At 32.9% G+C, this 17,585-nt stretch overlaps 2 protein-coding genes across 2 annotated transcripts in view; one reads left to right on the top strand and one right to left on the bottom strand.

Moving 5' to 3' along the window:
• Window positions 1-341: 341 nt before the first annotated feature.
• Window positions 342-13,258, bottom strand: LOC100372546 (stabilizer of axonemal microtubules 4-like). The gene is made up of 12 exons (XM_002740280.4): window positions 13,122-13,258; window positions 10,695-10,929; window positions 10,120-10,273; window positions 9,371-9,502; window positions 6,110-6,170; window positions 3,478-3,590; window positions 3,186-3,260; window positions 2,888-2,989; window positions 2,606-2,794; window positions 2,213-2,301; window positions 1,445-1,609; window positions 342-594 (listed from the first exon to the last, which is right to left on the bottom strand). The coding sequence occupies exons 2-12, from the start codon at window positions 10,916-10,918 to the stop codon at window positions 495-497; spliced, it is 1,404 nt and encodes a 467-aa protein (XP_002740326.2). The 5' UTR covers window positions 10,919-10,929; window positions 13,122-13,258; the 3' UTR covers window positions 342-494.
• Window positions 13,259-13,566: 308 nt separating this feature from the next.
• The window catches only part of LOC102800640 (circularly permutated Ras protein 1-like), a 37,404-nt gene continuing 33,385 nt past the window's right edge, over window positions 13,567-17,585 (top strand). Inside the window, exon 1 of the mRNA XM_085506373.1 lies at window positions 13,567-13,896. Coding sequence (XP_085362499.1) covers window positions 13,802-13,896 — 95 coding nt within the window. The 5' untranslated portion in view covers window positions 13,567-13,801. The remainder of the gene's footprint in view (window positions 13,897-17,585) is intronic.

The raw sequence follows: 17,585 nt of genomic DNA, 5'->3' as shown, positions 1-17,585 counted from the left end.
TATATAATTGTATCTCTATTCAGATGTACATACACATGTAGTTATACACCTCCAATAAGGTTCATAATTAGTTCTACACCTCCACTTGTGTATATACATACTTACTACTTTTCTGTAGTAAATATATGTATTTAAAAACCTACTTCACAAGAAATCCAATATATCAATAAAGACATAATTGTTACCATACATGTACTTGTAACAGTTGGAGAAACTTTGTCTCAAATTGAACGTCCATGATTTCAATTACATTAAGGCAGCTTTTTGTTTGGCTCATTATTTAGGTGAAACTCGTGATTGAATCATAATTACATAATAATACATAAATACATAATACATAATTACAGTATTTTCTGCCACAGTAATTTTTATTTTAAATATTAGCAGCAATTTTTTGTAACTCTCTCTCAAAACCCACTTTTAAACAATTCATTTGAAATTTGTGTCGTTAAAATGTACACAAAGGTACAATTTTCACTAGCAATAGTTCATATTTAAGCCACAGTTAAAGATCTTGTAAGGAGTGGTGGATGTGGATGTTTCTTTGTATCATGCGTGTGATCATCATAGAACGTATCGGTTGCCTTGATACTCCTAGAAGAAGAAAAAAGAAATCTTTATTATGACATGTATTCAACCTTACATTTATTTAATGTGCTTTTACAGATAAAGTTGTAGTACATTCAAACTTGTATTAGTAACCATAGTAACCACATTGGCAAGCGTCAATGTAATTTACATGTGACATGTATATAAAGGATCGACCTGTTTAAAATATTGTACGGCGTGTATTTTATTTTATATATTTATTTTACTATTTTTATTTACTTATTTTATATTTTTTTTACGTTTTTTGTTCTGTACTTGTGATTTGGTATATTTTTAACTATCGCCATTGGCTTTCGCAATTATCAAAACTTCAAAAAACTATCAAAAAAGAAATACTAGATCAAAAAATGAAAAAAAAAATCCAAAACTATCGGGGGTAGGATTATATTTTAATCTGATAAATGAAGGCCATGTGTCCAATGTGACCAGTAGTAACCCTTACGACACCAGTTTGGTCAAATAAACCCATGTAAGACTGTAATGATGGTTGTATAATTGCATTTTTGATTTAATCTGTCATCTGTTGATGAATTGCTTCTCAAACAAAAAAAATATTTGTAATCTTTTACATTAATCAACCTCCATATAAAGACCACTTGTCTATAATGAACAGTTTATTTAAAGTGCAGGGGAGTCGTCAGCTACGTACGCATGGAAATTTAGTCTTAGAAAAGGCTTGTTGGTACATATTTAAGTGTGAACAACATCACGTTATAGTCGTCAACCGTATGCGCAGGTGATGATTCCCCTGCTTTAATAATGTTTAATAATCACTATAAACTGAACCAGTACTTATGGTGGACCACCACAGTCACTATACTGCAGTATATCTTACCTTGCAACGTATGGATGTAAATGTCGTAGCTGTGCCGTGGTGTCAATATCATCACCCAGTGAATGAACTGCTGTACTACGTGTAAATCCATTCGGTAAATGTTCCATGACTGATCCAAATGTACGTCCAGCTCTCGCTTTACCTTTAGGATTCATGTCCCAGAACCTGAAAGTCATGAAATCACAAATGTTTAATGATATGATCTACTTAAATTATTTCTACAATGAACGTTCGAGATTTGATTATTTAAAGAACACTTTTCTAGGTATATGTTGAACATTTATTGCATAATTGCCAAAACATCTTTTGAACAGATCACAAATATTTCCATATCATATGTGGCACACTTCAACTGTACAAGAAATTGACAACAAAATGTGTGAGATACAGATTTCAAACTGACATGATGATAAGAAGCTAAATATTTTGAGAAGTTTTTGATTGAGTTCCACTGCTAAATTAATTAAGGTTATTTTAACATATATACAACATCCTCAGGATAAGTGAGAAAAATTAAAAATTAAATCTGATAAGAACCCAATGGAGCTTTTTAATACGAATATGTCTACAAAGATTTATCTTTTACATACGTGTTTTCTATACTACATATTGAATCAAAAGCCGGCTTTCAGTGAAATTAAATTCCATCAACAAATCTACAGTTTTCAAATTAATACACTTCGGTTTGAGAACACATACTTTGTGTATTTATACAGTGGACAGTGATATATTAGGAATACACCATAGCTGACTAGCTATATACCATACCTTGTATCATAGTGTGTCAACCACCTCCTTGGATCATCTTCACCGTATGCCTCCTCCTTATCCTGGTTACTACTGTATCCGGATGATTCCTAAATAAAATGAAATAAAATTAGAATTTTGTTCACTTCAGCATCATTCACTAATATGCAAATATATCTGTTATTGTTTTGTGAAAAAAAAGCCACTGCAAGTTTATCTATAGAAGGCCATCCAAGCAATTATTATTAATATTATAATTAATATTTCTTTTCTGTGACACACATGGCATTATTTGAAATTAGGTCATTATTATTATGTATGCTAAAAAATATCCATGGCTGAAAATCAAGAGCAACACATTTTTATGAAAACAAATGCATAATACATTCCAACACTAGATGGCAGTATACATACCTTCAAACCAATTGCAGTTTTTGCCAGTCTATCACATTCACTTGGTGATGGTCTCTGTTGACCTTGGAAAGCTTTCATAGCCATAGATGAATGGTTATTGGGATGGGTCAGGTTCAAATACTCAGCTGGGTCTCCTTTTTGAATTCGGGCACGAGCAGCCTCTGGAACATCGTGTAATTTGGTGTATGCCTATTGACGAGATCAGAACATGGCGATCAGTCATATGAAAATACTTAGATAGAAGTCTAAGTTTTAAAACAAGGTTTATTGCTGAATACTTACATTACCGGGAATTGGATTAACGTAAAGAGGTTTGGCCACTTCTCGTGTAAAACCAGTGTCCCTGGTAGAACGGTCTATGACAACTGGTAATTTTTCATTTCCCTGAAAAAAAAAAAACATTGTTTGTATGAATAAACAAACAAGAACACATACAAATCAGTGTGTATATATAGATCAATCTAATATGATATGGAATGAGGTCATTATTCATAATCAGTTCAGTTGAACGATAATTTTTTGTCTGCCCTAATATATATGCAGTTCTATTATTTGAGTAGACTGGGATACTTTTACTCACACGTAGGTATTCAGATGGCTGGTAGTCAGTCTTCATAATAGTCCTGTTACCAATTGGTCTGTCTGTCATCCAACCCTGTTGTTTTAAATAAATTATTAGTTTTAAAACAGAACAATATATAACAAATAATCCTATTGGTTAAATAAACAGGCCTTATCTGACTCGAACAGCTTGATTGGTCATTAATTCAGGTCACTTTTTACAACTGATCTCATTGGACCAAAATAAATGAATTCATCTAAAACAAACAAATTTATTGGTCGATATATTCAAATCAAATTGCAATACTCACAGGTCTAACATTCTTATGTGGCGATGCAGGATGGAAGGTGATTGGTTCAATGTTATAAGCGTGCGTATATCCCGTCTCTTCATTATTGCCCACCGATTTATGTTGTGTATTCACTGAGGAAGTAAACAACAAACACACAAATAAGTAATAGCCAACATATTTGTTTGTTTATTGAAATGCAGTGGTCGTATTGCATGTCATGTTCAATATACAATACATTCGAGTTATACCTGTCATTCACATGAAATTCAAACACACGCACTGCCCTAACTTTTAAACATATTAATTTGGTACAATAAATTACTTCATTGACACAGTACATATCAATTTTCTCATTAGTGACTGGATGGACTATGATTTTGATTTAATTAACGAAATCTGAATTTCTGAAAAAGATGGACAACAACGAAACAACAATAAGAATTCTAGATATTTTGCTGAAAGAAAAGTTCAAAAAAATAATAAGGAGATGATGACAAATTGATGGGGTTCCTGAACTTGTTACCATGGAAACAAAAACTATGTGGTTTTCGCTGCAGTGTTAAGCCCTTTGTCTGTAGGCCACTCTGAATTGAATACAGGTCATGAAATACATTTCAGCTTGAGGTTCAAATTTAAAAACAAGTTCTGTACATTCGTTCAGTGCCTGTGAGTGTTATCCGTGCCCACCATTAAAATAAAGACATAAAATTACTGTGACAATAAAATAAGTTACCGTAACTGTTAACAATGTTAACCCTTTGAGCACCATATTGTTTTCCAGCTTAAATTTAGGTAATTTTTTTCTGTAATTTTCACTCAATTTAATATTTAACAAACAAAATGTGACAATGCTTCTATTTTTGAAATCTTCACACCATTTCATTAAGAAGAGAACATACTATGAATGGTACTATTTTATTGAATGGTGTCTTAAGTTGACTTGGGCACTCAAAGGGTTTAATACTAATTTATTAAGAAATTTATACTTATCCTACATTATTCTAAACTATACTCTATAATCTATAACAATTACAGACAGCATCTTATATTATTGTTTAAACATATAACTAAACTAATGAACACTATGTTGTACATTATTATATACTTGAAAAATGTCAAATGGATAATACATGTATAGAACTTGAACTTTGGAGGTGAAAGGTCACCGACTTTCAAAGTCAAAATTTAGCACATAGCACATAGAAATTGCTGCATATATAATAATATCTCAGTCTCAGTCAGTTGATACCCGTTTTACTATATGCACAATTTGTCAACAGAATAATTAAAAGAGTTTGATATGAATTAGAAATCAAATCCACTGAAAGTTGACAACATAGTAAAATCGCTATGGAGAATAAAATACCAACAATACTACGTGTATAAAGGAATTTATCTAACTTGAAGCGCACAGTTGCCGCACTGCATCATGGGTACCATGTGATGTAAACAACGCAAATCAAATACATTATTTGTTTACATGACATATGAACCCATGCTTCGTGACAACTGTGACAAATTAACATTGATGGGATTTTTTAAGATTAAATGATTACAAAACATATTTATTTGATTATCTTACCATGTACTGCATAGAGAACACATGTATAATGAAGTCAGCATGCGTCAATGAATCACGCCAATGTAAGACACGTAAAGTGCGTGGCAATGACACATTTTTAAAAAAAATGTATTATATTGGTTATCATGCAGCAAAGAAAGGAAGAAAACACATCACCCAGTTAGTAAGAAAACAAGCATGCAGTAATAAAATAAGTAATATATAAAAATAAATTTGTTATTATAATTGATTATTGTATAATTTTGATTATATATGCAATTGATTATCATTTTTAGACAAAAACATGAAACGAACAATATGATTCACTTATGATTGTTGTTGCACAAATGAATAAATTTTGAAATAAATTATTAATAGATTCCAAGCTATTTAATTCTATAGACGAACAAACTTAAAAAAAGTGAAAAGCATAAACAGTGATTAGCATTCCCTCTATTGATTATGAATAGCGCCCTCAATATTTCCATCACCAAAACTTTTGTTTTTAATCCAATTTTAAAAGCTGTGTATTAATTGCAGCAAAACCCAAAAAGTGAAGTTCAAGCTTGTGGTATTTATAGTCTGTGCAGTTTGTTTTATAGAATAGTGAACTAAACACTTTACCATTTATTGAAATGGTCGGATAATACTAAAGTATAATACGTACACTAGAAATGCACGGCAATATTTATTCACGTTTACAAATTATAAATGCCAAATAATGTGCAATAAAAAAAATAAAGTTATTATTTAGGATTTGTTTACTAATTCAAGTGTTTATTATGATTGCATACCCATGACAAATGAAAGTCTGGTAACAAATGCAAGTGACAAGACTGGCAATTTGAAGATCGTGTCTTTTTATTTTGTTTTTGACAAAGTCTTGGCAACATCAAATGCAGGTTTATTCTATGAACGTAATTTTTATGATTATATTTCACTCCAATGACTGAATCAAAGGACCTTATGAATAAATTAATGACGTAATGCTCATTTATAATTAACACTGTTAAATAGTTACTATGTTACAAATCATTAGCACAGCAAGAAAACACTTTAAAAAAACAGAGTAATACTATTCATACTTACACTTGGCATGGGGCATACCCTGGAACCGTTCATGTGTCTCCGTTGACATGAACCTTGGACCCTGTAAACAAATCATAATAATTCAATTATTCATGTTCTAAAATGAAGAGGGGAAAAAAGTCTTGTTGCTTTTTCGAATCAACAGGTGGTTTTCTGGAACCTATTTTTTTGTGCTTAAATTATCTTCATTTCTGATATTGGCTACATGTATGTATTTTTGCATATTTATTTTTCCTTATTAATTGTAAAAAGTAGACTTGCATTGTATGCAGTCACAGGGTTTTCTCTGAGATTTTGATAGCACCATGTGATGATGGCCGATTCTCAGCCAATCATAATTATTTTAAGGTTTTATTAGCCCCTCCACAACACTAGTATAAACCTATGACCCGAAGCACACTAAATCACTGTTTGACCTCTGACCTTCTGAATACACAGTATATTCCCAAGCAGGTATGTGTGACAGGACAAGAATGCAACTAATTCAATGAGATCACAACAACAAAAGGCAATGACAGGAACCAAATAGTTTGTAATTCCAATCTATTGACCTGGAGAGCAATAGCGACAACATAACAATAGACTATTTGAAATATATAGGTCAGGTAACACATCTCAGATAATAATCGAAAAAAAGGGAATTTTATGTAAAGAGGCTCAAACTTCAGTGATTCATTAGACTGACAATTTCAGTTTGTTAATAGAATTTTGAATTTCCATCATACAAAATTCTTTCTTCTTCAAATAACTTTTAACTGCACAAAAGATAAATCAATTTTTAATAACATAAATATATTACTATGTACATAACCATTTTTATTCTATTAGAAACTCATGTTTCATATAATCACTTTAACTCAGCAAGAAACTATTTTTGTGAGTCAGTGAAAATTTGTCTGGGGTTCTAAGACAGAGTATCAGTGACTTTTGCAAATTTTTGTCTCAATGAATGCCATGAAATCATCAAATCATGAAAAATCAAAACAGCGTAACAATTAAACAGTTTACAATATACCAGTATGTAAGTTAAATGTATTATACTAGTGTACCAACCTAACACTTTCATTGTAAACTGTTTTGAGTGTTTACATACTTGTAACGTCATACACTTCTTAAATAATGTAAACAAAATCTTGTAGGATAGTCTGAGTTACTGAATTTAATCTGTATACTTTACAGGGTAAAGTGACTTTATGAACCACAATACCATGCATGAATTTACAAGAAACAGTAAACAAGCAGCCTATCGACTGAGATAGCTCCGCTGTTAGCAATGCACATTTCAATTAAAGAACTGAAGACATGATTAGAAAATGAACAATATGAATAGTATCAAAGCAATCAGACTTACAGTTTTTAACAAGAAGTCGAAAATATCACTTTTTACCAAAAAATTACAAAAATATTCACCAAAATAAATTAATTAGAGAATTGAAGATATCATCACAAAACGAACAAATCTGAGAGAGGTCCACATGTAGTACCTATATATGTAATATCAAAGCAATCGGACTTACAGTTTTCAACAAGTCGAAAATATCACTTTTTACCAAAAATGACAAAAATATTCACCAAAATTAGAGAACTGAAGATATCATCACAAAATGAACAAATCTGAGAAAGGTCTACATGTAGTATCTATATATGTAATATCAAAGCAATTGAACTATTGGTTTTTAACAAGAAGTCGAAAATATCACTTTTTACCAAAAATTACAAAAATATTTACCAAAATTAGAGAATTGAAGATATCATCACAAAATAGACAAATCTGAGAGAGGTCCACATGTAGTACCTATATATGTAATATCAAAGCAATCGGACTTGCGGTTTTTAACAAGAAGTCGAAAATATCACTTTTTACCAAAAATGACAAAAATATTCACCAAAATTAGAGAATTGAAGATATCATCACGAAATTAACAAATCTGAGAGAGGTCCACATGTAGTACCTATATATGTAGTATCAAAGCAATTGGACTTGCGGTTTTTAACAAGAAGTCGAAAATATCACTTTTTACCAAAAATGACAAAAATATTCACCAAAATTAGAGAATTGAAGATATCATCACGAAATTAACAAATCTGAGAGAGGTCCACATGTAGTACCTATATATGTAGTATCAAAGCAATTGGACTTGCGGTTTTTAACAAGAAGTCGAAAATATCACTTTTTACCAAAAATGACAAAAATATTCACCAAAATTAGAGAATTAAAGATATCATTACAAAATGAACAAATCTGAGAGAGGTCCACATGTAGTACCTATATATGTATTATCAAAGCATTTGCACTTGCGGTTTTTAACAAGAAGTCGAAAATATCACTTTTTACCAAAAATGACAAAAATATTCACCAAAATTAGAGAATTGAAGATATCAACATGAAATGAACAAACCTAAGAGAGGTCTACCCAAGGTACATATACACCAAGTATCAAAGCATTCAGGCTTGTAGTTTTCAAGAAGAAGTCGAAAAAGTAAAACATTGACACGGACGACGACGACGACGACGGACAATCACTCATATGATAAGCTCCGCTCGACAAAGTCGACAGCGGAGCTAAAAAAATGAAGAAAAATTTTAGTTAATAAAGTTCATTGTAGATACCAGTAATTAGGTCACATGTCTGGTGAGTGAACTTTGCTCAGATCAGGGATTGTAAATTTATAAACCACAAGTGACATATCTGAAAAGTTAAAGTCAAGTTTTCATTCGATTTGATTTTTGTTATCGAATGAGTGGACATAATCCTATAGTTTGTCAGATTGTATTTAAAGGCCATGTTAGCCATCCCTGGGAAGACCCAGGTAGTAGCGATAGTAGCAGGAACTTAACATTTTTGATTTTAGTTACGTCAAATACCTGACCAACAGGCTACAAAACATGTCAAACAAGTGTGGGGATAAAAATAACCAAGAGAAAATAGACAAATTTCCTTCTACTGGAATTATTGTTTTTATATTATACTATTTCAGTCATTGAACTTCACTTTACTGTGTTTACCACAATAATGCCTAGAGCATGATGGGAAATACAGTAGTTTAGTTTTAGGATATGGCTGACGAGACCTTGATAAGAGCGAGAGAGCTGAGTTGTTTTTTTCCTAAAATAGTGTTTTATTCCCTACGTGTGCCACATCGTGTCTACTGTTCAATACCATGGTACCATTCATAGGTCAAGAGAACAGTCAACACGATGATAAAAACAATAATACCATATTTAATTCTCAATATTAAAAAATTAATAAATAAACTTACGTGTCCAACATTTTCAAGTTCTACTGGGTCTTTGGATCTGAGATGATGTAATCGTGGTTTGTGTTTAGGTAATACACCACTGGCAGTTATTCCGGGACCATGGTCACGCGTATCAACACATACACTATGTACCTATAATTGGAAAGATTATTGATTATTATAATAATAATATAAAACACAAATCAATACAGTTACACTTTAGTGTTCATCTATATCTATATATTATTTAAAGCTACTTTTAATTAAATATTTGTTTTCATTTAAGAACGAAATATCAAACAAGCAAGCTCCACTGTTAGCAATGCACATTTCAATTAGAGAATTGAAGATATCATAACGAAATGAACAAATCTGAGTGAGTCCATCTGAGCACAGTCTCTCTGTGATCTGAGATACCTATATGTATAACATCAAAATATTGCACTCGTTTCAGGTTTAAAAGATGTACATTTTAAAATGAAATGTAATGCAATTTATTTTATGATGTGTGTACATGCAGAAAAAACAAATTTTTGACAAAAAAAGCAGGAGAAAATGCTTTCTATGTCTGTTTTGTAAAAGCTTCAGATAACCAGAACTAAATGTTTTGTTGTAGTGCAGATATACAGTGACCACACCCTTAGTCAATAGAATAGGACTAGCCAGTGTTTGTACATTTGGTGTTTGTATGGTAGGTGTTAAGTGAGAGACTAGGGTGAAGACATACAGTAATTTACCATACAAAGAGTTTTAACATTAATTCTACTTACATCTCGCACTATTGGTGTTGTTATGGGAACCTGGCGAACGAACCCACTCCCAGGCATGTGTAGATTACATGGTAAGGGGTCAGTGCCGTCGGAATCTCTGGACGATTGGTAATGCTTAGTTGTAATAGAGTGGTAATTGTCAGCTACGATACGTCTGAAATTAACAGATTTATGGTTTAAAATTAAAATCTATTACTGCATAAGTAACTCAGTTAATTCTGCATTAAAATGCTTTCAACACTCAATTTTGTTGGACTTCAGAAACATTTTTACTGCTACAAAATTTCACTATTTTAAAGTGAGAGGGTCGTCACCTGCGCACACGCGGGAATTGAGTCCCAAGCGATGATAACGACACACACTAAGAAGACAAAGGCTCATGGGTAGATGCTTGTTTGTAAACATGACAGTTTTAACTGACTCACATAATTTATCTCTTGTAAAATTGAAGTGGTATACAATAGCACAATAAAGTGATTTGGGGAAAATTATAATAATTTTATCATTAAAACTGAATTGTTATGACATTTTTTTGTTTATGTACACAATGTGTGGTTATTTATTTCTTTTCTTACCCCATAGCTGGATTGTCCAAGTCATCCAGTCTTTTGGTGTAATACACTCCAGGTCGGAAGTTTGACTGGTAACCGGTTCCAACATGCTTTCCATATCTGGGAGTAAATGGATCCTTGCCATACTTTGTTGAATAAATAGTGGAATAGAACTTCATGAGATCAGTATCTGGACCATAACTGGCACAAACATGAGGATTCTTCCTGCCCCAGGGAAGCCGACCCATAGTGAATTACCCTGTATAAAAGAACAAAATAATTTAAAATATGAGAATTAATGCAATACGATAATGTGTTATTTAAAATAGTTTATGAGAGACATTTCACAAAGTAATCTTACAGCACTGTTTTGTACTGTAAAATACTTTCTTTTAGCTGCTGTTCATTTTCGCTGAGAACACTATTCGAGTGTTTTGTATGGAATTTATTTTCACTGATTTCTGATGAGTTAAATGTATAATATTGGAAAAAAGGTATTTTCGCTGGATTTTTATTTTCACTGAATCATTCCTTCAGAGAAAATAGTGAAAATTAATTCCAAGTGAAAATAAAGTATTCTACAGTACTTTAAAACCTCATGTATGGCAGAACCAAACACTAGTGTATTAGTGTAGAACTTTTTGTTTTAGTTTGAACTGTGGAGTTTATAATATTTATAAAGCTGAAAAAAAAATGTTCATAGACTGTGGTTTATATGCTGAGAGTACTGCACTATCACAATGGGCCATTCCAGTTTATATCTGCACCCCCCCCCCCCTGTTGATGTGGTCGGATTTCCAGCACTGTATGAGACGAGCATGGAAAACAAATTTCTGGAAATCCAGGCAGTTATGGCTGCTAAATAAAATATGGCTTAGTTTATCTCGCCACATACTGGTTGATGAGGTTGGATTTCCAACAGTATGACTAAAAAAACTTGGAATTCTGACTGTATATGGTAAAAAAATTGGGCCAGTATGAAATAATTATTACTGACATTAGATAAGGATGGTGTCACGAATGAGCTCATCAACACCGTGAATCAGGACTAGTTTGGATTTCCATTATCAAATATAAAATTTTGAACTTGGTAAATTAGCATATGATGAGAGTTATATTTGGAAATCCTACTCTGTATGGTGGCACAAAGGAACTCATCAACACCATAAGTAGGAACTATAGTTTTGGATTTCCATTACTGTATGGTGAATGGTGATTTGGAAATAAAACTTTGTATGACTTATACACCCATGGAAATTATACCCTGTATGAAGTAAACACACAAGCTCATCAACAGGGGGGTGCAGATATAAACTGGAATGGCCCAATTCAAAAGTTTCCGAATACATTAAGTACCATGTCAGCCTCAGAGGCCCTTTCAAATACATTCATGCCCAGCTTCTACACACAAAGGATTGAAAAAAATCTTTGTAATACAAGATCATGAAATCAATAAAAGTTAAACACTTGTTGTTAAATTGCAGTATTCATGTTCAAGGTCAGAAACTTTAAATGTCAGTCCTAACATAAATACCGAATAGACGAATTGAGCATAATACGGCTGGCAATGTTTAGAGGTTAGGGACAAAATCCTTAGACAGCAGCTACATTTTGAAATGAAAACAAGCTTATATTCATAGGATTACCATGATACAATTGATGGTGGTACAACCTGGTTACTAAGCCACTCAAAGACATGTCAATATAATTACTGCATAATAACTGTCTTCAATTGCATTCAGGAATTGTTAGAATATGCCCCGATAATCAAATCAAGTTATTGGCAATTGACTCATCTCCTGGGCAACAACATCAAGTTTAATGTGGCAATTTGTTGTTTATATTGGCTTTTTTATGTACATGGACTAACACCACAAAGATAACAACAACACGCCAAGCACACAAATTATTGTGACTGGCACCTCAATCTACATAACAACACGTGTCAACAATAGGAAATTTACAGTCAAAAACATAATTACTGATATTATAGCTAGGTTTTACTTGTTTGTTACTTCCATGTCGGTCAAATAAATAATAAATATAACAATAACGAGATGGTTTTATTAGATACCAGTACAGGCTGTCCAGTAAAAAATGGCTTTATACGCGATATAAAACGCGTATTTTAAAAATAAAACGATGATTTTTTTTCTTCATCGACAAGTTGTTGTGGGCTGGGTTCGCTAATTTAAATAATCGCACGAACGTTATACCAGCCGATGCACTGCTTGCAATTCAAAATGTTGCCCTGATTAGAATACCATTTACACTAAGGTGCCTCGGGAATGCATTTGTTTGTTAATAAACATGTCCCTTCAATCGTCAGTCTACTCTAAAACTGAAACAGAGTCACAGGTTAATCGTTCCCACACAAAAAAGAACGACGATATTTGACTCTCTGATGATCTGAGCGGTCGGCGTGGTATCCGTCTTATAATCGAGTCTTACCTTTTACGGCTGGTTCGAACAGTGCGAAGACGACAGAGATATGTCTGGATATCACTTGAACAAGGACTGAGTTCAGTCAGCTGAACGGCATTGATATTTTTTCCGCGGTGATTGTTTGGTAGGCGTCGCAAGTTGCATGGCAACGAGTGCGCATGCGCGGAGTCTCGTCACTCATTAGTGTCCGTAAAATGCAACGTCATCAGTTCATGCTTCATGAGTTATTTTTAGCACTGTGTAATGCAATGCACCATTGTAAAATCACCCGTACCCATCATGTATTATACCGCGGAGCGATAAATGATTTTTTTTTAAATAAATTATAATAGACTCCCATGGCTAAGTATATTATTTTGCAACTGTGACCACGTTAAAGTACATTTAAGTATTTTTTTTTATTTTCAGAGCTCGGCTGACGCACTACTTTGTTTACTACCCTTAACATGTTATTTGCAAAAGGTGTTCTTCGGTCAAAGTGACTGAATTTACGAAGAGTCAGTCAGAAGACACTGTCAGTCTTAATCCCGGGGTCTTAATACACAGATTTTATCTGGATTTGATACTTGTATTGCCAATTTACACAGCATCCTGTCAGAAGTTATTAGCGAAGTTTTGCTTGACGAAAGTCTTTCGGAAACCCGCTGATTGAGGTCACAGATTAAAACTCATACCTGGCAGGAATCATGAATTTCGCTTCGACACACGTTTATAACTATGATCATTCGGACGAAGAAATATTTGATGAGCACGAGTTGGAGCAGGGTATGCGATCTCCTAGGTGAGTTGATAACTTCTCCATTCCAACGTTCTTCCATTTATTCGTCAATACTTCCGTGTTGGCTAGGGGGTCACGACCCCCCGATACATGTACAAACTATAACAAACGTGACAGGAATACACCGATACACATAATTTTTGAATCGCATGACGATATTTATTGATTTATTATGTAAAATCATGGAGCTATTGATCTATGCACAGTCCAGTCACAGGTACTGTGATCCTTGGTACCATTAAATAGCACTCTTTTGTGTTTACACAGACGTAATTTTTAGAAACTTGTTCTATAATATTTAAAAACAAATGATGGCTGTTTTAAGATCAAGTCCATAGAACACAATGTTGAAAAAAAAATTGCATATTTTTTAAACTTTTCAAAATTTTACATAATTCAGGTCAACAAAAAGTAATTCATCATTCACAATTTATAAATTGTTCACCAGCCAACAATTTGAGATATGGCATAATACATGTATCACTCTGTCATGGAAACCAATCATGGTAAAAGGTGTCTGCCGAAGTCTCCCAGTTTAACCTTTGCCGGCGGTAGAACTCATCCAGCGGATGAAGTAGGCAGTTTTTTGTGGGTGTTAATGGTCTGCGATTGTTGTTAATTTTAGTCATATTACGATAAAAAAAATATTTAACGATATTGTTGATTTTTGTGACGCAGCTGAGTGCTGTGTCATATTACAGAAAAAAAATAAAATATGATACACAGCTAACCAGCATTATTGTGTTTTCATTACATAGCCTCAGAGCCAGACAGTCGCTGATGCAATGTCTGTGTTTTCGATGTAATGTCAGTGTCTTTTTGTAAACTTCCGTCACTGAAATCGACAACAGTCACAGAAATTATTGAAATCAACAACATTTCAAAGAACAGTAGTGATGCTGAGCATGTTGTGTGGCATGTAATTTCTTTTTTTTTGTGTGGGAACTTTCGTCACTGACCAACTTTTTTTATTTGGCTGATTTAGAATCTGGCAAAGATCATGGTAAAGGTATTATAATACTGACAAAATAGCCACTATTCACTAGCATTATGGAACATAATGGAAAACCAGGTCTCATATCACCAATTAGCCTATCAGCATTCATAGCATGAATCTTATGGTTGCTGTTAGCCAATGGGTTTTCTTTCACAGTGTTTTATCTGATAAGTGACGCAGGAGGGCATACTTCAATCACGTCAGCTGTTAGACCTGTGTGTCTAGCTTTGTTAGTTGACAAGTACCGGTGACCTGTGGATCTGGGCAACTTTCAATTAGACACTTCAAAACTGGCTGCTTTTTTTAGAATATTGAAGGTACATACAAGTACAACTGTACATGTACATGTAGAAAAACTGACAAATCTGTGTGTTTTGTTTTGTACACATGTAGGAGTCCGAGCTGGCCAACATGTGCTTTACTGGCCAGAATTCTAATACATCCATGTGGCTTCAACAAATTAAAACATTATTTCGACCTTGGTAACCCTTTTTCTTGGAGTAATTCACCAAAACGTTAACATTGTCGTCTATGGAGTTCTAATTAATGGTACATGTAAATGTATGAGATCACTAGTATCACCATAGAAACTCACTAAAAATATTGAGATATGAATAATCTTAAAATAGAAACCAGTTTAAAAATAATAATTTTGACCATTTGAAGCTCTTGAGTCTTAAATATATCACCTGGTTACCCAATTTTTTTTTAGCTCCGCTGTCGATTTTGTCGAGCGGAGCTTATCATATGAGTGATTGTCTGTCGGCGTCCGTGTCAATGTTTTACTTTTTCGACTTCTTCTTGAAATCTACAAGCCTGAATGCTTTGATACTTGGTGTATATGTACTTTGGGTAGACCTCTCTCAGATTTGTTTATTTCATGATCATATCTTCAATTCTCTAATTTTGGTGAATATTTTTGTTATTTTTGGTAAAAAGTGATATTTTCGACTTCTTGTTAAAAGCCGCAAGTCCAATTGCTTTGATATTACATATATAGGTACTACATGTGGATCTCTCTCAGATTTGTTCATTTTGTAATGATATCTTTAATTCTCTAATTTTGGTGAATATTTTTGTAATTTTTGGTAAAAAGTGATATTTTCGACTTCTCGTTAAAAACCACAAGTCCAATTGCTTTGATATTACATATATAGGTACTACATGTGGACCTCTCTCAGATTTGTTCATTTTGTAATGATATCTTTAATTCTCTAATTTTGATGAATACAATGTATTTTTATCATTTTTGGTAAAAAGTGATATTTTCGACTTCTTGTTAAAAACCACAATCATTTATGGTGAAAAATGATATTTTTGAATTCTTGTTGAAAACAGCAAGTCCCATTGCATTGATACTATGCATATTGTTCATTTTCTAATGATATCTTCTGTTCTTTAATTGAAATGTGTATTGCTAACAGCGGAGCTATCTCAGCCGAGAGGCTGCTTGTTTGGGTATTCTGATTGTATGAAATCATAATACTGGAGGTCAAATTCGGATTGAATCTCATTATTGGACCTACATTTTTGTACAGTCATGCATGATTTAACGCATGTACATTTAAAAAATGTACTCACTAAGTTTACTAGCTCTCAGACAGAACTTGTAAAAAAAAGGTTGAGCAACTTTCAGTCGTTGATTTCTACCACTCAGTTATATTTCTTGGGGAACTTTGTCACCTCAAAATTGTCCATTGGCTGCTTTCGTTCATACACTATGTTAATTTACAACAAACAAGTACAATGTATATTTCCAAATTTGTCAACTCATTTATGTGTTGAAAAATAGTAAAAAGAGTGCATTTTGAACAATATTTGAGTCCATTCATACATGTATGTGAATTATAATATTAGGTTATTAACCTTATTATTATACATCTTTTCCTTCCAAGGATACACCATGGAAATGCCGAAATTCAAAAAGTTTAGAACAGAATCAACTTTTTTGTGTGGAGTCTGATCAAACTCTGGTGGCAGCCATGTTTATTTTTATTATTAGAGGACGCATACGCGCGTAATCATTCCATATCTAGAATTCGCATTTTCTAATATGGTAGAATGAAATACCCCCTAACATACGGCACACTGTAACTTATGGCGTTACAGTGACAGATGTACATTTGTATAATAATAGCCATTATCCATTAGTTTATATAAAGTGCGTTAACGCGACCTCTGAAGTGCAATACGTCAGTTTTCGGCCAGTATAACTCGCATACTATGTTACTCACAATTGAATTGACTTTTATCCAATAATACAACTTTAAGATTACCGATTTTATAATTTGTAATTGACATTTTCAGTAGCTGTATCCATCAGATCAAATGAAATTAATATTGTGTTTCTGGTACATGTAACATTGATAACAAAAGTAGGTTAGGTAATTGTAGGTAGGAATAACTATTCATTTAATCATGACTTGAAAATTAATTAATTACATGTACATCTATTCCCAATTTAATATTCCACAATGCTGCTTGCAATATATATATAAAAGTATTTTTCAAAAATACACCACATTGTGCATGTACAGGTTGACATTTTGGTTCAAAAATGCAGAATTTCAAGTAGAGATGAAAGGTGTTCCTACAAGTGACTATTTTCTAGTTTGGCCATAAAAAGATACAGGGTCAGCCTGAAAAATCAGGTTACCAGGAATGCATTTTTTTTTTTTTTTGGCCTCAATATATT

Source organism: Saccoglossus kowalevskii, chromosome 12 (assembly GCF_978046115.1).
Source record: "Saccoglossus kowalevskii chromosome 12, keSacKowa6.1, whole genome shotgun sequence".
Lineage (NCBI taxonomy): Eukaryota > Metazoa > Hemichordata > Enteropneusta > Harrimaniidae > Saccoglossus > Saccoglossus kowalevskii.
The sequence above is the reverse complement of the archived record's forward strand: the minus strand, read 5'-3'. Positions and strand labels throughout refer to the sequence as shown.

Coding starts and splice junctions, on each gene's coding strand:
- LOC100372546 (XM_002740280.4), bottom strand. CDS start 10,918: ATGGGTCGGCTTCCCTGGGGCAGGAAGAATCCTCATGTTTGTGCCAGT. Junction 10,274..10,694: donor TTGGACAATCCAGCTATGGG/GTAAGAAAAGAA, acceptor TGTTAATTTCAG/ACGTATCGTAGCTGACAATT. Junction 2,302..2,605: donor AAACTGCAATTGGTTTGAAG/GTATGTATACTG, acceptor CATTTTATTTAG/GAATCATCCGGATACAGTAG.